This window comes from Leuciscus leuciscus, assembly GCF_965113295.1.
Source record: "Leuciscus leuciscus genome assembly, chromosome: 24".
NCBI lineage: Eukaryota > Metazoa > Chordata > Actinopteri > Cypriniformes > Leuciscidae > Leuciscus > Leuciscus leuciscus.
In genome coordinates this window covers 6244604-6267086 of record NC_138723.1, presented here as the reverse complement: position 1 = coordinate 6267086, position 22483 = coordinate 6244604, and the positions used below count along the sequence as shown (strand labels likewise).

General features: G+C 40.0%; 1 protein-coding gene across 1 annotated transcript in view; it reads right to left on the bottom strand.

Moving 5' to 3' along the window:
• Positions 1-17: 17 nt before the first annotated feature.
• epha5 (EPH receptor A5) overlaps positions 18-22483 on the bottom strand; it is a 65079-nt gene continuing 42613 nt past the window's right edge. The window contains exons 7-15 of the mRNA XM_082157654.1: positions 20097-20164; positions 18555-18680; positions 17963-18148; positions 17394-17455; positions 16241-16450; positions 14522-14671; positions 7163-7356; positions 3491-3646; positions 18-3094 (exon numbers count right to left, since the gene is read on the bottom strand). Of these exons, the coding sequence (XP_082013780.1) occupies positions 2989-3094; positions 3491-3646; positions 7163-7356; positions 14522-14671; positions 16241-16450; positions 17394-17455; positions 17963-18148; positions 18555-18680; positions 20097-20164 (1258 nt within the window). The 3' untranslated portion in view covers positions 18-2988. The remainder of the gene's footprint in view (positions 3095-3490; positions 3647-7162; positions 7357-14521; positions 14672-16240; positions 16451-17393; positions 17456-17962; positions 18149-18554; positions 18681-20096; positions 20165-22483) is intronic.

Below are 22483 nucleotides of genomic sequence, written 5' to 3'. Positions count from 1 at the left end.
TCAGCAATATTGGGTTTCTCTCCAGTTTATTACAAAAAAATATAAAATTTTATATATTACACTACAAAAGACATTTACACAACAAAACACACAGTAAAAGGTAATAGACAAACAATTATCACATAGAAACTACACCCTTTTTTCCCCTGTGCTTTTCATTCTTTTCTCTCTCTCTTTATTGGACCAAATATGATGAAATATTTAAACAATATATTATTCATTTTGCTGATCAAATGCATTTGTAATGCACAGCCCACCAACACCATGATGATAATTTTGTATCAGAATAAATGTTTGGAAGCGATTTGATGCACTCAACATCAGTGATTTAGGCTAGTGATTTTAGACATGTTTTTGGGGTGGTGGGTTCGAAAGATCAATTAGTAGTGTGAGGTTATACAGTAATTATACAAAATTGTTAAACCTTGTGCTTGCCTTTAACCCCAAAGTTCACAGGGCTATAGAACGATTTTCTGTGCTAATCAGTAAGCTTTTTAATTGCAGCTACATTTGACATTTCCAAGTGCGAATTAGATGTATTTTTTATGTAACCACAATCATAAATGTCAAACAAAAGGCAACTGTTCAATGTTTATGGCTACAACTAAGTTATCTAAATTTACATATTCTAAATAAACAACCTGATAATAGGGCAAACATGCTTGAAAACATGATGAATCTGGCTTTTCATTCTGACAGATATGACCAATGGTTATGAAGAAATATCACTACAATAAACAACAGCCACAAATCTGAAAACACATTTTGCAGTATTAAAGCATGGCGTGTGGTTGGTCGGGTTAAAATGTTTTTCAGTCTACAGTCAAACAGTTTTTTCAAATCCATTAAAACTTTTTTTGCCATTATTTTGAAAATACAATGGGGTTAAAACACATGTATAAATTCAATCTAAAATTATATTTAACTTAATATGATACATAGTTAACCCAAGTAAATGTCAGAGCAAGATAAACTGCATTGCATAAAATACCAATTTCCAAGTATAATATAGTAACATTCATTGCAACACATCAAATAATATTCACTCAGTATATAACAAACAGAGCAGATGTATAAGTGCAAATCAATGTAGATTCAAATTAACTGAAAATATGTAATTAACTTTGTTAATAGGATTTTTGACCATTATTAAATCTGATCTTCACTGAACACTTCCATTTGACTAATTTAGGAGCATTATGCTGCTATTTATGTGATACAATTAAATTTCAAGAAATTAAAAGTAATATATATCTACCAGAGAGGTTTTAATGGAAATATTTCACTGACTATAATTATGAGCAGTTATACGAGGTTTTGAGGAAATATGTGACATACTTGAGCACTTGTTAATACAATCTTGTGGCCTTTCAGTAGTGTTAATAGGAAAATAATGTGCTGTAATAAACAATTATGAACCTAAAATATGGTTAGAAAGGACCTAATGCCTGTAATTTCTGAATATGAGTCCTAACATTCAACATTTCCTTTTATTATTAAACCCATATCTATAATGCATGTGTGGCAAGTTGTCGATTAACAGACAATCATTTCAATTTATACCTCAGTGTACATAAAAAGACAATTGAAACTTATTTTACTGCTCTTTTTGAGAAGTTAGGCAGCCTTCATGTGCTATCGGAAATGTTTACCCTTTCCTAATAATTGGGGGAAATCTTATTCAAAATGTACTGAAAATATTTAATTTGGAATAAAATGTAGAGTCACATTCGTTGACAGCCATATAACCAAACTTTTGGATTATTGTCAACAGTAACCGACACCCTGCCTCACATACGGCACATATATTTTACTGTTTTCTTGCTAATGTAATGTCTGACATATTAAACCAACTTAAAGTCAACATGAAACGATATTCGCAACCCAGTGTACTTCATTAACGTGATGTACTTCATAATATCCCAATCTATAATTATTTCCTAAGTTTTTACATTTAGAATTTTAGAGGTTCTACAGATATATGAAAACAATAATGAATTGTGCACAATAAAACCAAAAACCTGTATTAAGAAAGTAAATCGGGTCCGTTTTGAGTTCATGTTGACTTTAATCTCACCATGCTGTGAAAAACTGAGCGAGGCAAAAGAATGAGTAGCAAAATATAGTAGAGTTCACACATCAATGGTAAAACAACTTTTCATTTTCTATCTAATGAAGCACTGAGAGGCAATATAAACATTTATTGACTGGACTGAATATACATAGTATGTTAGCCCACCCGCACACTAAAGTACAGTATATCAACCCCACATGAACATGGATGGATGCATTTGAGCTCCACTTTATCTACGCAACTGTACACTATTTACAAGTAAAACATCAAAACATCAGTGGAACTAAATAAACATGTGGTTTGGAAACGTGTCACATTTTCAAATACAAATACAAATTTCCTCCGCGCTTCATGACACATATATTGTGCAAAAGGAAAATGATCCTGTCCATTTCTTTGTCCTCTTATTAAATCAAGGAAGCGACATTTTAGAACAAAGTAAAATCAACATCAAGCTCGAAATCTACTATTGCTTTGTTTAACACTGCCATTCGTTCCCTCAGCCCGTGATATGACTTCAGTCTCAGTGCCTGAACTTTGCCCCAGGTGAACTTCGTGTGAGAAAAACATCCGAGCCGATCTTGGTCTTTTGTGGAATTCCGGAGGTAATAATATTGTTGAATGAGGTCATGGAAAAACGCTATACATTCAGCCCAGAGACACCTGATCCCAAGTCAGTTGTCCTATCTGGAGATGTGCCACACTTTTCCAAACAACGACTCAACATTTCAGTCAAGTTCCTCCTGTGACTCTTCGACGGAGGCTTTGCACAAACGAAACAGTCACCGTTTGTACATCTATCCAGCGTTTCTTTTTTCTTTAGCATCAGATTTCATCGTTAAATAGTTCCGCTCAATAAATAAGTGTCCATAGAAAGTGCTAGGCTACTATTGGAAGTTCCTCTAAAGCAGGTCTCAGATGGGCAAAGTGGCGTTCATCATTTGGACTCGCATCTCCTGAATGCTGTTGAGAATCTTTTTCTGATGACCGGCCAAAGTGACTCCAACCCTCCTAAGATCTCTGCAAAAGAACAACATACAGCTATAAAATATGTTTATCTTAGGGTTCATTGATAAACCTTGATTGATTCCAGCTTTTTTAATCATTATTTAGTGATTTGTACAATTTTAACTTCTAATAATGAAAGTAAAACGTGTTTTTTTAAAGCATTTTTTGCCACTACATTTGTTTGATACACAAAATGAAAGAAAAGACCTTTAAAATGCCTCAAGTAAAATCATTCTATTATGCTGATTTGATGCTCAAGAGATCATGTAAACTATGCTGTAACAATTAACCATTAGAAAGTGCATCCAAATCAAAGATCAAAACATGAAATGGAGGTTACACTCTCAGTAATTTTAACAGTAGATGAACAGCAAACAGGCTCAATGTCCTCCACAACAGATGACTTACTCCAAGGTCATTTGAGTGACTACTTCCAGAGAAGTGTATCCACTTTCCATGAAAAGCTCGGTGTATCGACCCATTTTTATGGCCTCTAACCATTCCTCCACCGATCTGAATACACAGCCCTCGGGGCTCCCGTGCTCCACTAATAAATTGGACACTCTGCGGGAGAGACAGGTACAGTGGTGAACAAATGGATGCATAAACCTGACATTAAAGTTCTAGGTGAAGGCTGGATACTAAAAACCTTTACAGATCTGAGCTGACACAAGCAGAATGATGTACCATCTAACAGGCTTTTAAAAAGAAAAAAAAGGCATATCACAAATGTATATTGTAAGTTTTTCCCCCTCGAAATTTGTTACAATACTATAATAACTGTTATAGACCAGACAAAATTTTTTATAAAAATCTTCACATAATCCTAAAATAAAATAAAAAATGTTTTCATGGCTAAAATAATTGTAATTAATTTGTTGGATAAAAAAATAAAAAAAAAACATTAATGAGAATGGAAACGAGATACCGCATCAGTGCGTTGACGCTATGGGAACGCCTTCAGTGTAAGCCGGTGTCTGAATCACGTGTAGTACACGCCTTCAGGTGTATGAATCACATTGAATGACAATCATCTATTGGCAACGGGCAAAGTCAGGTGACGCTTGCGAGAGTGACACCAGGTTCACTGGTCTGACGAAGCCACACTGACATACTTGAAGTATAGCAACGCAACATGGCGTCTCGTTCCCATTCTCAGTATCCAATGTTCAGTTCCCTTTTGAGGTAACACCGAAGCCGCGTCATTGCGTTATGCGTTATTTCCCACGCCTACTGAGAGAATGCCTGCACTACAGGTTAGACTTGGTGAAGGTGCGAGGAGACAAGGCTGGGCCGAAGGGAAGAACCGATACTGGTAAGCTTCAGCCAAAAAAAAAGCAAACCTCAGGAACTTAATATTTCTATTTGAAAATAAACATAGTTTAAGTCTATCGTAACAAAAAAAAAATCCTCAAATTGGATTTGAGACATACGTTTTAACGTCAATATCTTGAAACTGTAAATACAAAGAGTTCAGTTCAAAAGACGAAGATCAAGGTTGGGACGCAACCCTCAGTCTTTTTTGGTTATCAAAAAGTACCGGCTATAAAAGGTCTCTTACTTGGAGGGGAACATTATCTCTGGCCCTTTTGTCCAGGAGAGACTTCAAACTCCTGTGAAAGCAAAGGAATCTGCTCTGGCTTCACCGTAGTGGGGAGCACGCCATTGAAACACAGAGGATGAGACCTGAACTGGACTCTGTAATCTTTCTCTATAGTTCGCAGAACCCAAGGAACAAACCGAATTGGATGAGAAACCCTACCAGGAACCCTGCCGCAGGTCTACCCCCGGCAGGCTGGGACTGGGTGCGGTGCTCGAGCCCCAAGTCTTTGCTAGGGGGAACGCGATCAGCCACACTGGCCTTCTGCTCCTCCCTCCTTGAGCTAAGCTGCTGGACAGGAGGATGAGGGCCCAGCCTGCTGGACCCGGCGAGGGATAAATTGCTAGAATGGTTCCGACTGATCCTTCGCCGCCTGAAACCTATCAACGACGATGTTGGCGGTGCTGAAACCTATCAACGATGGCGCTGGATGTGCTGAAACCTATCAAATGACGGCGTTGGCGTGCTGAAACCTATCAATGATGGCGTTGGCTGTGCTGAAATCTATCAAATGACGCCTTTGGCTGTGCTAAAACCTATCAATGATGGCGCTGGCTGTGCTGAAACCTATCAATGACGGCGTTGGCTGTGTTGAAACCTATCAAATGACGGTGTTGGCTGTGCTGAAACCTATCAAATGACGGCGTTGGCGTGCTGAAACCTATCAATGACGGCGTTGGCTGTGCTGAAATCTATCAAATGACGCCGTTGGCTGTGCTGAAATCTATCAATGATGGCGTTGGCGTGCTGAAACCTATCAATGATGGCGTTGGCGTGCTGAAACCTATCAATGATGGCGCTGGCTGTGCTGAAACCTATCAAATGACGGCATTGGCTGTGCTGAAACCTATCAAATGACGGCATTGGCTGTGCTGAAACCTATCTAATGACGGCGTTGGCTGTGCTGAAACCTATCAAATGATGGCGTTGGCATGCTGAAACCTATCAATGACGGCGTTGGCTGTGCTGAAATCTATCAAATGACGCCGTTGGCGTGCTGAAACCTATCAATGATGGCGCTGGCTGTGCTGAAATCTATCAATGACGGCGTTGGCTGTGCTGAAACCTATCAATGACAGTGTTGGCGGTGCTGAAACCTATCAATGACAGCGTTGGCGGTGCTAAAACCTATCAATGACAGCGTTGGCTGTGCTGAAACCTATCAAATGACGGCGTTGGCGTGCTGAAACGTATCAATGATGGCGTTGGCGTGCTGAAACCTATCAAATGACGGCGTTGGCGTGCTGAAACGTATCAATGACGGCGTTGGCGTGCTGAAACCTATCAATGACGGCGTCGGCATGCTGAAACTTATCAAATGACGGCATTGGCATGCTGAAACCTATCAATGACGGTGTTGGCATGCTGAAACCTATCAAATGACGGCGTTGGCATGCTGAAACCTATCAAATGACGGCGTTTGCGTGCTGAAACGTATCAATGACGGCGTTGGCTGTGCTGAAACCTATCAAATGACGGCATTGGCTGTGCTGAAACCTATCAATGACGGCGTTGGCTGTGCTGAAACCTATCAATGACGGCGTTGGCTGTGTTGAAACCAATCAATGACGGCGTTGGCGGTGCTGAAACCTATCAAATGACGCCGTTGGCGTGCTGAAACCTATCAATGACGGCGTTGGCTGTGTTGAAACCTATCAATGACGGCGTTGGCGGTGCTGAAACCTATCAATGACGGCGTTGGCGTGCTGAAACCTATCAATGACGGCGATACCGGGGCACACGGCAAAAAGGCTTTTTTTTTATCCCAAAAAGGTTGTGAAAAGCCAAACAGCCCAAAATCTTCAAATTGACCAGTGCATTTGTCTATATAATGTGCTGCCTTAAAATTCAGAACAAATATTTATATGAAACTAAGCTTATAATCCTGCTTTCTTATGCAAGTTAAATCAAACTTTATTATGACTATACATATTAATATAATCAGTGATCCCTTGGCCACACTTGCTGATATTATCATCCAGGGCAAAGAAAGCAAATTACAGTGCAATAACAGCTACCGAAACATTCCCAGACTCCAAATCAATTTCATATTAAACTTGAATGTAACTGCATAACACAATTACTGATAATGGATGATTCCAACGTGTAAGAATGAAGAACACTCCACGTGCAGAAAATGTATTCGATACGTATAATCACAGTAATTGGAAGTCATTTGCACACTGTCACTTCTGTTTAACTCAACATTAAATCATGAAATGTGAGTGCGTATTTGTCACAAGTGTCATTAAACCTTGATTTCCTGTGACAAGCGTGTAGCACGGTGGTTAACCCTCGGTTATCCATTTTTCACAGACGTCACATCATTTGTGATCTCAATCACATGGCGTAAATAACAACATAATTAGCATATGCTCTGATGGGAACAATAAAGAACGAAAACAAAGAAAGTTTATTGAAAGGACAGTTACACAAATGAAAATCATGAGCAAAGTAAACAATAACGGCTGGTCGTTTACCTGTTAGATGGGTTAACCAGACCCTTCAGGCTGCTGGGATTGCGGATGAGTTTGTCCAATAAGCTGACAATCTCTTCGAATTTTGGCCGGCTGTTCCTGTCTTTCTGCCAGCAATCCATCATGAGATGATAGAGGGCGGTCGGGCAGTCCATGGGACCCGGGAGTCTGTAGTTCTCCTCCACTGCCTTTATCACCTGAGACAACAGAAAAGATTGCAACCACTTTACATCATGTTCCATAATAAATATATGATGTGCCCTACGTGTCCAAACACTGATTGTTCTGGTTCATGAATTGTTGCTAGGTGGCAAAGTCAACACACTTGACCTTGACAACAGTAACAGTATATACCATTTAAAAGTTTAGGGTCAGATATTTTTATATATATATATATATATATATATATATATATATATATATATATATATATATTTTTTTTTTTTTTTTTATTGAAATGATTGTCCTTTATTTTAGTTAGATAATATTTTTTATTTAATATTTTGTATTTTTAGGGGATTTGATGGTACTAAATTATATTTATCCAGTAGGTATAATCCATTTATTCACTTTTTGAGCATGGACCTGAAAATGAAATTTCCAACTTAAACTGTCGTAAATCTTAAATGCTTCGTAGCACAGACTTAAGTTTGGACTCTTTTTTTAAAGTTGACACTTGGCAGATTATTTCTGTTTAATCTAATTCAAATACGGAATTGTTATTTAAAACAATAGCATTTCAATATTACTGATTTGACTGTACTTTGACCAGAAGATTCTTCAGAATTTCCAGATTAAGCATGTGTTTTTGTAGTGCCTAATTTGACAGATCATATTATATCATATAATTAATGAACATGAATAGACAGCTATGTTGTGCTACAGAGTGAATTTAATATGTCTATTTGAACTTTTTGTGAGATTCAAAAAACTGGCAAGATAAACCAGAAATCTGAATCAACAAAGAGCGTCTCTCCTCTCCTCCAAGCTAAAATAAAATCCCCCCACACTCCCACATCACAAAGAGCAACACTACATCAACAGTGGCTCCCTCGCGGAAAAGCCTCACAGAGAGAGAGCCGAGACAGACAGAGCGAGAGAAACACACAAGTGTCTGGCTGAGCAGAGGAAGCCGAGATCTGAGGGGAACCCTCAAGAAACTGTGAAATAAAACATCAAATAACTTTCCCTTCCCGAGTGTGTGTGAAACAGATTAATGATGGAGCGCAGAACAAGATGTGAGGCGCAGATGAAGCCGTCACTGGCAACTGTAAAGGAGGAAAAAAAAGGTCAGTCGTGCTTGATAAAACCATGACTGCTGTGTGCACCTCCTTCTGGGATATGGTGGGAAAACATAAGCATCGCCTTGCGTTTCATCTCTGCCTGCAAATATACTTGTCATCTCATGCGCTGACATATGACATGCGCATCTACATAACAAAAGACAGCGAGGCGGCTGCTCGGCATGTGCTTTTCAATATCTGAAGCTGTAATGGCTTAATATATGCAAACAAAACTCAATAGCCTGTAGTAATAAAAATGGTCCTCGTTTGTTATGTTTTTACAACATTAACTTTTGTGTTTAACATTTAGGTGTATATTTTGTTTTGTTTTGGATAGACACTGATACGTACACTATTGTGCATAAAAAAAAATAAAAATAAAAAGATATTACACATTTTTCCCAAATATATTTAATTTCCATTTCAAATAAATGTCGCTTTCAGTCGGTTACATTCGACGTAGTAGATGTGTTGATTGATTGGGATCACGCTTAGGGAGCCTGTCATCTTCGAGTATTGATAAAACGAGCCAATGCACATTGGGGTGCGAGCTTTGTATCCACGCTCCTCTCCGCAGCGCGGGTATAACCACGGAACCGGATGCACGCACCACTTGTCTCTACTTGTCTCAAGTCTCTCCCGGTGCTGGTGATTCTACAGCGCGAGTGCTGCGGTGGTCGTGAGCCTTCTGAGCTCTCAACTGCTGTATTAACAGCATTCGTTTTTGTGTTTGTTTTTTCTGACGGCCGGTTGTGGGTGAAGAAAGTGAGTGCTTCACTGATACAGGCTGCACCATCCTTGTAAGTGTTGTCACGATCATTCCCCTGTGTGCTCCGGGACTGGTGAGTTTTTCATTTCCTGAAAGAGCAACACGGGTGCGTTTGCGTCTTTTTCAAGATGTCATTCCACCCGCGCGTTTCCGGATTCGGTCATTCCCTGTCCCCCTCTGACGGTCACATTAGTTGCATCGCGTATTTGGGATTAAAGCATGCTGAAGCAGCTTTTGTGGATAGTTCATGTTCTCATTGCGAGAACATGACTATCGCGGTGTTGCGCCTTCGTCTGCGAAGGTTGAGTCCCCATTACCACGCCCCACCCTAGGGTGCCGTGTGGGATGGGTGATCAGAGGATCATAGTGATGGCTTCCCTGCCCGGTAACCAATCCCTGTGGGCCCCTTACTCCTCTATCACACCGCAGCCGGTGGAGCCCACCGTTGAGTGCGCTGGTCCCTCTGTAATGGACCGACCAGCCGTTTCATTCGGGGCCCCTCCAGAGGACAGGATGCTGATTGCAGCATCGGAGGATGAGCTGGCCTCTGGAGATGATGACTTGGCTGCATTATCCTCCTCTGGCAGTGTAACGTTGCCCGAGCCAGATCCAGAAATGTCAGCTATGCTGAAACGGGCCGCCAAGGCTGTCGGGCTTGCGTGGAATCCTCCAACCGTGTCCCGAACAGTCTTGGTTAGGTGATTGGTTTCTCAGGGCAGGCTTACCAGTTCGTGGGCGGCACCTTTCTCTGCCAGAAGAGAAAAACCTGTGGGCAAGCTGCTTCCTCTTTGCATGCCATGGCGTTGCTACAGGTCTACCAGGCCAAGGCACTCATGGACATGCACAAGGGTACCCCAGACCATGCGTTCATAGGTGAGCTCCGCACCACAAACGACCTTGCCCTCCGGGGCACGAGCGTTGCGGTTTGCGCGATTGGTCTGGCGATGTCCACCCCAGTGGTCCAGGAGCGCCATCTCCGACTCAACCTGGTTGATATGAAGATGTGGACAAGGTTCAGTTCCTGGACTCCCCCATTTCCCAGGATGGGCTGTTCGGCGACGCGGTGGAGATCTGCGCCCAACAGTTCTCTGCCACCCAGGTGCAGATCCTCCACCTGCTCGTCGCCGAGGGCGTCCCCCTGCCGCTCCCGCTGGGCCTCCGCAGCAGCCTCTAACCAGGCCTCAGCGTGGAGCCAGCCGCAGGCAGGCCGCCCAGCCTGTGTCAGACGCTGCCAAACCAGGTGGCAAGCGTAAGACCAAGTGTCCTTGACACAGGCCAACCAGGGATGGGGGGACGAGCTCTTCAGATGGTTAACCCGAATTGTCAAAGAAAGAGCAAATTCCTCTGTTCCTGGGTCCCAAGAGGGCCAGACTGGCGGTGTGTGACCCTGTAAAGCCTTGCACCCCTCAGCCCCCTCTTGTGTCGCCAGCCGGCAGCTGGATGCGGTTCGAGGACCCGATTATGCCTTCTCACGCACCACCTGCCGACCCGTGGAGACAGGCAAGTGTTGCATCGCACACTCAGACCCCGCTTCGGGCCGCCCCGGGCCTTCTGAGCCGGGTCCCTGTCCTCCACCTCGCTGCCTCACACCGGGTACGTCTGTGGTACACTTGGTTCCCTGGCCTGGTTCGTAGAAGCCTTCTATAGCCCGTACTTCATTGTACCCAAGAAAGGTGGTGGGTTATGGCCAATCTTGGACCTGCGAGTCTTGAATCGGGCCCTTTATAAGCTTCCGTTCAAGTGGCTAACACAGAGACGCATTTTTGAATGATCTGTCCCCAAGACTGGTCTGCAGCGTTCGACCTGAAGGACGCGTACTTCAGATCTCTATCCTTCCGCAACGCAGGCTATGCCTGTGTTTTTGCGTTCGAGGGTTCGAAGTCAGTACAAAGTCCTACCCTACGAGTGCTCCACAGCAAGCTGGGTCTCTGGGTCAACTGGGAAAAGAGTAAACTCGCCCACGGGCTGAGGATCTCTTTTTCCGGTATGGTGATGGACTCGGTCCAACACGTCTCTCAAGAGGAACGTGTCCGGTTGGTGCTATACAAAAGTGAGAAAGAGTCCCACTGAAACTTTTCAGAGCACCTGGGGCGTATGGCAGACGCAGCCGCAATAAAACGACGTCTTCCATATGAAGACCGCTTCAGCACTGGCTTCACGGCCGAGTCCCGAGGTGGCCGTGGCAGAGCGGCACGGTGTTTTGTTTCTCCGGGCCAGCCGCCCCTAGAGCAAGTGTCCACCAACACCGGCTGGGGGGCCACGTACAACGGGCATGCAGTAACGGGGGTCTGGGTGGCCCTCCGACTGCATTGGCATCAACTGCCTTGAGTTGCTAGCAGTACACCTTGCTTTGAGACGCCGCAAAATGCCGCTGCTCAGCAAGCATGTACTAGTCTGTACAGACAACATTGCAGCCGTTGCGCTACACTTCCCTCACATGTCGAAACTCGGCACTCAAAGCGCTTTACATGGAAGGGGGGAATCTCCTCAACCACCACCAATGTGCAGCATCCACTTGGATGATGCGACGGCAGCCATATTGCGCCAGAACGCCCACCACACACCAGCTTACTGGTGGAGAGGAGACAGTGATGAAGCCAATCAGTATATGAGGATGATTAGGAGGCCATGATGGACAGAGGCCAAGGGGCAAATTTGGCCAGGATGCCGGGGTTACACCCCTACTCTTTCGAAAGACATCCTGGGATTTTTAATGACCACAGAGAGTCAGGACCTCGGTTTAACGTCTCATCCGAAGGACGAGGCAGAAATTAGAGGCGGAAATTTGTTATGAAATTATAACAAATTATTATAATTTAATTTGTTAATACTTATATGAATATTTAGCTTTTTAAATGAATTAGTGTGTTCGATGGTACATTGCATTTCGCTGTGGTATAAAATTAGTATCAAGACTCTGATTCTGACCAAATAAAATTCTCAAAATATTTCTTTCGAAAATTTGACATTTTATTTATGAATTTGTCATTTAATTAATCATTTATTATAAATGCAATACTTTATAAAATTAGAGGTTTCATAAAATAAATAAATAAAAGTTTTATTGGTCTTAATAAATATACTTACCCTCAGGGTTTTTATAATTAACTAAAACAAAAATTATTAAAAATATTCTATAGGAATAAAGCTGAAATAAAATTAAAAAAAATAAAAAATTTGTTGAAAAACAAACTAAACGAAAATTTGAAATGATGCCTTGGCAATAAACTGAAATAAGTTGAGGTTGAAGCACCAACATTATTAACTATAAATAAACAAAACACTAAAACTAACTAATGAAAAAAAAAAAAAAAAAAAAAAAAAGAATAATGACAAAAGCAATTCATAAATTACAAAAAAATTAAAATACTAAAAATGTAAATGAAATTACTAAAAACTCTACTAAAATTCGCATTAAAGCTTAAAATATAAAAATGAATGCTAATTCAAAATATTAACAATAATGTATAATAATTAATAATAAAACTATAATAAAAAATAAAAATAAAATTAAATAAAAAACACTATGCTTTATAAGCTGTCCATACATTATTATATGCTGTATGTTTCAGTGTCTATTCAAATGTTTAAAACAAAAATGTGGGATGCGTGCCAGTGAGATCATGTTTGTATTCAGTCAGAGACAGAAACAATAGATGCTGTAAGCTTCTGGTAAAAGCTACTGTACACAATGTCCAACACCAAACTCCATTATGCCCGGCAGATTTCAGTCTACAGGGATCTGATGGTGTTTCCGTGCAGAAAAGCCAAGAATAAAATCTCTGTGGCCAAAACCTGGTTTTCAACCCAAACACCCATTACCAGCATCCCGCGTGTTCCTTTTCTCACATGACCTTTGACTCGACCGCAGGCGGATGTACCGCAGTGGGAGAAAGAGCTGATCTACCCCCAACCCAACCCCAAAATCTGCATGGATCTCTGCCCACTGATGGGGTTCGATATGTCGGTTTAGCTCAGAGTTTACCCTCACTTCCTAATCCATTTATAGACATCAGCATTCTATCGCTCTCATTTCCCCTAAGGCAAATCCGAGAGCATATGAGCGCTGAAAACGGCCATGGGAAGCAATTATTGTGTTGTAGTGTTAAAATACTGCAGGGTAAAACTGCACTTTGGCTGTAACGCTGCACTACACAGAATATTTTCATAAATGTATACTATATAATCACTGGATGTAAGATAGGATTATATTTATATAAATAACAGCCAAACTGAAAATAATTGGTGTAGAAACAATTGTCGCTCAGAAATTGCTATAAATTTCACAAACAATTATAAAGAAACAGCAAGGAACACATTGAATTAAATGTAAAATAGTGAAGTATTTTTCTTATAAAATGTACCCAAATTATCTTTGTTTTACTTATAAAAAAATAAAAAAAACACCAGTAGGACATTTGCAATTACATATTTATTACATCTATGAACATTTATCATTTTTGTAGGCCAGTCATTTTTGACCGGGAACACGACAACTGTAACAAGGTGGACTAAAATATGCTCAAAACTGAGAAGTTTTTCCTTTGAGTTTTCCGTGTACAGATGACATCATTGTCAAAACGATACCCATTCACATGGATCCGCGAAAACGACTAAAAACGCAGTATTCAGTATTCTGCTGCCAGACCACCAGATGGCGATGAAACACTATAGACTGAACACGTAATGCGCATGTGCACGACATCATCGTCTTCAGAGATTCTTGATTTTGCTGTTTACATGGAGTTTACACGGCTGTTTTTCACGGATCCATGTGAATGGGGAACGTTGTGACAATGGTGTCATCTGTATGCGGAAGACTCAAAGGAAAAACTTCTCCGTTTTAAACATACCGTTGTCGTGTAAACGTACCCAAAACTTGCACTTTGAATCCCGTTTTCAAAAGTTTGCGTTCTCAGGCAACCAAAACGCCGTTGTCGTGTAAATGAACGCCCAAAACACACAATACGTTTTGCATTTTAAATTGAAAGCGGTACCGTGTAAACAGCCCCTTTGTCCAATATGCGGATAACGTTAACTAGCATTTTCGGGAAGAAGAAAATCCTCTCCGAGTCAAAATGACCCAAAAACAACATGAGGGTTAAAAAGACCAAATCTAAGTTTGTGTTCCAGTATTGAAGTGGATTCAAGATTTATAACATTTTAAGTTAGAAATTTATTTTTCAGGTCTTTGCACAAAAAGTGGGATTGACAGGTTCAATTGTTTTCAACGTCTTCACTTACAAAGACTTTATGTAGCGCCAATAAGACCACATTTGAACAGAATTTAATAGAATCGTTCCGACTTACGTCTTGATTGCTCATCTCCCAGTATGGTCTCTCGCCGTATGACATCACTTCCCACATAACAATGCCGTAGCTCCACACGTCACTGGCTGAGGTGAATTTCCTGTAGGCGATGGCTTCTGGAGCCGTCCACCTGATGGGAATCTTCCCTCCCTGCGAAACAAACCGCATGCTGAATTCCACGTCTCAGATCATAAACACGTCTTGTCAAAAGATCTTAATGGGTGATTATCACTGGGAAAGAATGCTGTCAGCCTGTGAAAATTGACAAGGAAGCATTCTGTCTGTGGACGGCTGTTGCATGCTAATCGCTAATTGACTGTCCTGGTGTTAGCGCTCTCAATTTCTGTAGGCAACTCGCGCACTGGGGAGACATGTCTTAATTTACTTTGTCGACAGTTCACGCACATCTACACGCACGTGAAATGCTTTCTTCAGTGATACTTTGACACACCAAAACAAGAAACAAAGATGACAAGAAAAAAGAAAAAGAAAAAAAAAACTATGCTAATTATGACAGCCACCACCAAACCTCTACTAATCCTCTTTCAGACTAAGGCAGCTCCTTTTTCAGGACTCAACAATAATTTATTTTCACTGTAGATTTATTTTATCTGGCAAAATTGAAAATTCTTGATGTGTTTTAGCAACATATATTTTATTAAAGTGTCCCTTTTATGCTATTATCCTAATTTTGTTTTGGAGTTAAACCTTTTTTCTCCTACAATAGGTTTACATGCATTAAAGGTCAAAACACTTGAATTTTCTCATTTTATCCATTGCACATAACCTAATTTCTCAAAGAGTCTGAAAATGGTTTGTTAGAAGATTCAGTCTCTCTAAACCACTCCTTACTGCCAGCCTATGGTCCAGTCTGTTGTGATTGGTCTACTCTGCTCTGATTGGTCAGATGGTCCAGTCTGTTGTGATTGGTCTACTCTGCTCTGATTGGTCAGATGGTCCAGTCTGTTGTGATTGGTCTACTCTGCTCTGATTGGTCAGATGACCCAGTCTGTTGTGACTGGTCTACTCTGCTCTGATTGGTCAGATGGCCCAGTCTGTTGTGATTGGTCTACTCTGCTCTAATTGGTCAGATGGCCCAGTCTGTTGTGATTGGTCTACTCTGCTCTGATTGGTCAGATGGTCCAGTCTGTTGTGATTGGTCTACTCTGCTCTGATTGGTCAGATGGCTCAGTGTGTTATGATTTGTCTACTCTGCTCTGATTGGTCAGATGTCCCAGTCTGTTGCGATTTTTCCACCGCTTACGGCACGTGTCGGAAACAAAATGCTCATTACCATATCTGAGGAGCTCTTCCTCAGCATTTGTTACAAGCACTTGAATATCCGAAAAAACTAAATAGCGGCACTTTAAGTATTTTTTAAGAGTTACAAATTCATCATAACTTTTCTGAATGCAGCTCCTGGATTGTTTAAACACCCTTCACTAATATAATTATGCAAATCACTGCAAAAAGGGCTGCTAAACAATTTGCATGGAGAAAATTGTCACATACCATCGAAAATGGCCTTATTGCAATCTGAAGTAAAAGTCCAGCTTAATACTTTACTGCATTATTAGAGAGCAGGGAGGGTGTTCAGGAAAAGTAGGATGATATTGGCATTGGATTTGAATAGGGTTTTAAAACAAAGGCCTGCTGGGAGGTAGCTAATAGATGCAAGGTGTAGTAGGTTAGCCAGTGTCTATGCTCTGAAGCACGTACGCGGGTTGTGTAGGCCGCCTCTGGGTCGTCCTCCAGCACTCTCGACAAGCCGAAGTCGGACACCTTACACACCAGGTTGCTGTTGACCAGGATGTTGCGGGCTGCTAGGTCACGGTGCACATATCCCATCTCAGAGAGGTAGCGCATTCCCGAAGCAATGCCTCGCATCATTCCAACCAACTGGATGACAGTGAACTGACCGTCATTCTTCTGTTGGAGCAGTAAAGACACATAATACATATGATTAAGAGTGTAATATATCAAATTAAATCAGGAAGATTGGCTAATTGCACAAACTCCATTCCAAGTAAGCTAGCACTTTATTTTAAAGTGTCCCTGTTACATCAGAATCAGAAAGAATATTATTGCCTATTGCACACAAACAGAATTTTCCTCGGTAAATGAAGCTTCCAGTGCACACATATAAATACAATAAGAAGACTCAAAATAATAAAAATGTTTGTTGGGTTTTGTCGGATCAGTGTGTTACACCCGACTGAACATGTTCAATCAGCGTTTGTTGGTGTCTGTTGGGGGCAGTGTGAACCTGACCGTTAATTTTCATCAAATTCTTGTTTGTTGGTGTTTGTCTGTGCGGTGTGCATTGGCCTTAATACACAGAATTGGCATATTTACATATATTAACATATTTACAGTTAACAGAATTATGGATAATAAATATAAGTTCTAAGAGAGGCCTTGGGAGGCATTTAACAGTTCATAATATGCATAATTAAGAAACTAACAATAAACCAAACCCTGTAAACCCACTAAAGTGTAACCCACTTTATTTTAAGGTATTTAAGGTTTATATTTAAGTACTGAACAATATTAAGCAACTACATGTACTTACTATAGGGTTAGGGAAGGATTAGGATTTGGTTGAGGGTTAGTTGCATGCAATTATGCATCATTTACTGTTATTACTATGGTAAGTACATGTGACATATGTAACAAGGACACTGTAAAAATTAAGTGTTACCAAATAAAGTGTAAATTAAAATAATATACTGTCTCTGTGTAATTACACATCACTGGCATTTTAAGTGCAAGTTTTTAATGACATTTCCATAAATTTCATAGAATGATGTTTGTTGACGAATGTCATAGTAGTGTCTTTATTGACTGTACTTCCAAAAAGCAGAAACTGTACCTTCAAAAAGGTGTCCAGGGATCCATTCTCCATATATTCTGTTATTATCATCACTGGTTTACCTTGTGGAAATGAATAACACTCATTTCAGGGAATTGCTATGCTATTATTATGTGACACATTAAGTTTTAGCCAAAAAACAAACCAAAAAAGGTTTTCAGCACTTGTTACACAGGCTGTGGAAGTTTCTAGCCCTTATAGGGTTAAAAAGTTATTAGCATAAACACGACTGCAACTTTATGCTGTTGTTTTGTGCTAGAACGTTTGAGATAAAGACTCCAAATTTGCTGTGGTTAGTGTTCAGACTATCCTCTATTTGCGTGCCAAATCTCACAACTTTTTACCTTATGGTTCCGGAATAATAATAATAATAACAATAACACTGACAATTACAAGAGGGGTCTTATCCCTTGGCAATATAATTTGCTATTGGCACCACTAGATGTAATTAATAATAGTTATTCATACTGTGTATGAATGTTAATGTTTCCAACTTTGAACCGATCATAATACTGAAATAAAGATAACATGCAGTAATTTTCAGTAATAATCATATTCAAAAGACTCACTCTTGGTGACCACCCCCTTCAGGTGTATGATGTTGGGATGGTCGAACTGGCCCATGATGCTGGCCTCTCCCAGGAAGTCCCGCCTCTGCTTCTCGGTGTAACCGGCTTTCAGAGTTTTAATGGCCACTGAGATCTCTCTCTTCCCTGGCTGCCGAAGCAAACCACTGCACACCTCACCGAACTCTCCTGCAACCGGAAGGCAAGAGCCATCAATGAACCGCCGCACGGAAGAGCCAGACAATGAAACGCCTCATTGTGCTCGGGCAGATTTCCCTCGTGAAGCGACAAAGTGCAAAACTACTGAGGTATGAACTTGCTTCCTTCTGAACGAATAAAGTCTGGCAGTGTGACGCTTCCAGAGCAAGATTTTATACAAAATGTTTAGCCCAAGCCTCTTGTTTCAAGGATTTTTTTACTGGGAAAAGATCTGAACAGATTTCATCACACACAAAATGCTATGAACAGTCAGTCGTAAAGATGAGTTGGAATTTGGGGCTCCAAACCATCTCAGATTTTTCTTTTAGGCGGTGAGTATTTCATATGTAACCTAATTTGAATTTTGTTTTGTTTGACTTGCACATAACTCACTCACCAGCTCCAATGACCCTCTCGATGGTGATACAGGAGACATCAATCTCCTTGGCGAACTCGTGGACAGCCTGGTTGGGATCTTCGTAGGTGTGGGGATCGATATATGTGCGGACCGCTGGGAATTTGACTGTGATGAAGCGAGAGAGGACAAGAAACAGAGTAAAAGAGGATGAAATGTTGATTCCTGGCACTTCACAGCTCTTGGGTTGGGTTATGTGATATCACGGAAGAAGACGCATGCAGGAACGATGGGGAGATGTTGTTTGAGGTTTCATCTCTGGAGACCGTGTTTGTTCTTCCCTGCTGCGTCAAACACAACATATTGATGGATTGCTCTAGGACTACATAATAAGAATAAGCCAAAATATGCCACACTAATATGTGCCACTGTATCATTGGGTACGTGGTTAGTGTGGCTGTAGCCTCATGGGACGATGAGGTTTTCAGATTACGGATGGGTGTCCAAGTAACTGTAATGATAATACACAGCAAATAATGTAAGCCTATGGGATTTTTTTGATCTTCCTTATATTGCCAGCGAATATTACTACTAATTATATTATTATTATTATTTTTAATATGAAAAAGATGATTTAGACGTTAATAACTTTGTAATTAATAATACATTATTAACAATAAAACAATAATAATATTAACTTGTTTTAATTATGAATATTATTTGTATTGTTATTGTTGATGTTGTTGTTGTATTTTGTTGTTGTAATTTTTTATATAATACTAATAATATTAACAAAAATATTAATATCAATGATAATGATAATAATTTCGTTTTAACGAAATTATTATTATTAGCAAAAAAATGTTGTAGGTGTTAATAACTTATTATAAAAAAAATAATACTATTATTTTGTTTTCATTTTAATTATGATTAGAGTCTTTATTGATATTATTGTTATTGTTATTGTCGATGATGTTGTTATATTTGTGTATTTTGTTGTAATTTTGATATATTAATAATGCTAATATGATTAACAATAATAATTTATATTAATGATAATAATGTATTTTTATTAACAAAACTATTATTATTATTATTAGTAGTATTAGCAGTAGCAGTACCAAAAATTGTTATGTTGTTAATAACTTTGTAATTAATAATAATATATTTATTACTAACAACATCACAATAATAATGTTCTTTTTTATGCTTATAATTATTATAATTATTATTAGTAGCAGCAGTAGTAGTACCAAACATTTTAATAGTTGTTAACAACTTTGTAATTAATAATAATATATTTATTACTAACAACAAAACAATAATACTGTTATTTTTTATTATTATAACGAAACGAAAAATATATATAAAAACAATTCCATTGATTTAATATAAATACATAATATAATAGCAATACAAACAACCCGAGGGCTTCAAACGTGCTGTTAAAACAAAACTCACTCATGCCGAATGCCTTGACGTCATGTTTACCCTCACGACTGGAGCTTATGAGAGGATGAGACTCGCCCACTGAACTCTGGGTGAACCCAAATGTGTCTGTCTGTCCCTTTCTGTTACACTTACTGTGACCGTTGTGAAAGTGCATCTTCTCCTCGTCTGGATCCTGCTTGGCTTTGCTGTAGCCACAACGTCTGTGAAAAACAAGACCTGCGTTATTCTTTATGCAACATTTCTCTATAAAAAACAACCCCCTCCACTCATTTTCCCTCATTTTTAGATGCAATGCCACTAATTGAATCGCCTAATAAAGGAGGGGTAGTAAACAGAGTGGATAATGGCTGGCAATGGCTTTATCTGCTTTCAGCACAAGAATACTCTAGAGAGGACTATCCAAACATGCACGCATGCAATATGACAGCAGTCTTAAGTGAACCCAATGCATCACTGTTTTATCTGCCAGCAGTCAGTGTGTGTGTGTGTGTGTGTGTGTGTGTGTGTGTGTGTGTGTGTGTGTGTGTGTGTGTGTGTGCGTGTGTGTGTGTGAACATCCAACTAGAATAAACAAGGCATTATCCACTTCAGAACTGAGATACAGACAGTGGGGTAAAAACTATTTGTACATTATCAATATATATTATCTTCTTTTTGTATTTGTTATAGATATATATATTTTAACTGCATTAAAAGTGTACATATCATGCAATTAATATGATTACCAATTTAATGACAAGTTTTAATTGTCTAGGGTACGTTCCACGTTGGATACTACAGTATTTTTTTACAGTATTTCACAGTATGGGAGTTTTCTGCAGTACACAGATTCATACCATATAATATATACTGCATGCTGCCAAAGGAAACAGTTTGTAATATGCAGCAATAAAGAATAAATCCATAAAGAGCATTGCGGGATACAGAATGTCACACAGTGCTGTGATTGTGTACTTGGCAAATTTAGTATATATGCATATTGCTAATGGCAATATTTAACTGTAACTATTGGCAGCATACACTATATATCATGCAGCACACTAGTATTTTAATATGAGCATATCCATAGTGTAGAACAGACCATTTTTCACCATGTACTGTTTAAAAAAAACCCTTCAGGCAGATCCCTGCTCTGTTTAGGAGTATAGTGTCGACAACTCTCCATGTGTGAGTGTGTGTAGTCCCGTGGGATGGGTCTCTATGGCTCCAGCCCCAGGGGAGGTACACACACTTCACACACTAGTGCAGAGCTGATGAGTTTGTCTGACCGGTGTGTCAACCCTGAAGCCCCGCCTCTTCCTGCGCTCCACGTTCCTCGCTCGACTTTCTTCTGCTGGATTTGATTGGAACTCTAAAAGTCTAAAGTCAATGGCGCGATTTTTTTTTTTTTTTTTTTTTTTAAAGAGTGAGTTAGTAATAAGTGCCTATAGGCGGGTCCACAACGCGTGTACACTTTGTCCCGTAGATGGTCTGCTTGCTTTTAAAGGGAATGGGAGATGAGACTCTGATTGGTTTATTACATGTTATGCCCAAAACACACCCATTACTCATTAAGAGAATAGGGACAACACTTTTAGACCATGCGCCGGGAGCACCGACCATTTTTCCCGTCGTTAAACTAGCAAAAGTGGATTCGGACAAAGTGCGCTTAGATCGGTAAAATAAGGCCCATTAAGTTACAAAACCAAAATCCTGACTGTAAGAAAGACTACCCTTCTGAATAGTATATATGTATTTATATTTATCTGTATGTGAAAAAAATCCCACTATGAAGTGATAATTTAACAAGCGAGGCCAAGCGCCCCATTCTCAGCCACTGTCCTCGACTCAACCCCGAATTTTTGCACCATCACCTTCAAATCACTGCAGTTCTCTGACAGCTATACTAACAGCCCTGTCCGGTAAGAGCTTGTTCTCCAGACAGCCTGCTGTAATTGCCTTCTGATGGTGCCCTTGCAGCTCATTCATGAATAAGTCTTGACCTAGTAAGGCCAAGAAGGCTATTAACAACCCTGATTGCTTCCTGCAGGAGAGCGTGCTTCAAAACCATCTGTGACATGAAAGGTGATGCAAGTGTCAAGGCTGTGGCCCACATGATACACTGATACACACTTTAAGAGTAATTGCTTGAAACCGTTACACCCTTGAGAGACACCCTAACCCTTGCTTAAACAATTCCAACTTCCCTTCAAGTGGCAATCTTGAGGCTTGTAAGAAATTCCACCGGCTGATGTCTGATTCTGAGGTCTTCCTCTCGTGCCTGTCGTCAATCTCAGTGAGGTCTTGACACCATCGAATTAAAGGTTGCAGCTCGGCTCAAGGGTAAAGTGCGAGGACAGACTTAAAGTGCATGACTGTCTGAACTGTTCTATGGCATTCCATATTATAAATAGTATGACCAGTAAAAATTCCAAAAATAAAAATTGTGCTTCAATGTAATTGATTTACCATAATTTTTATTTAATTTTTTTGTGTGTGGAATGTTGGAGTCTTCATGCACTGAAAAAAAAATGATTCGT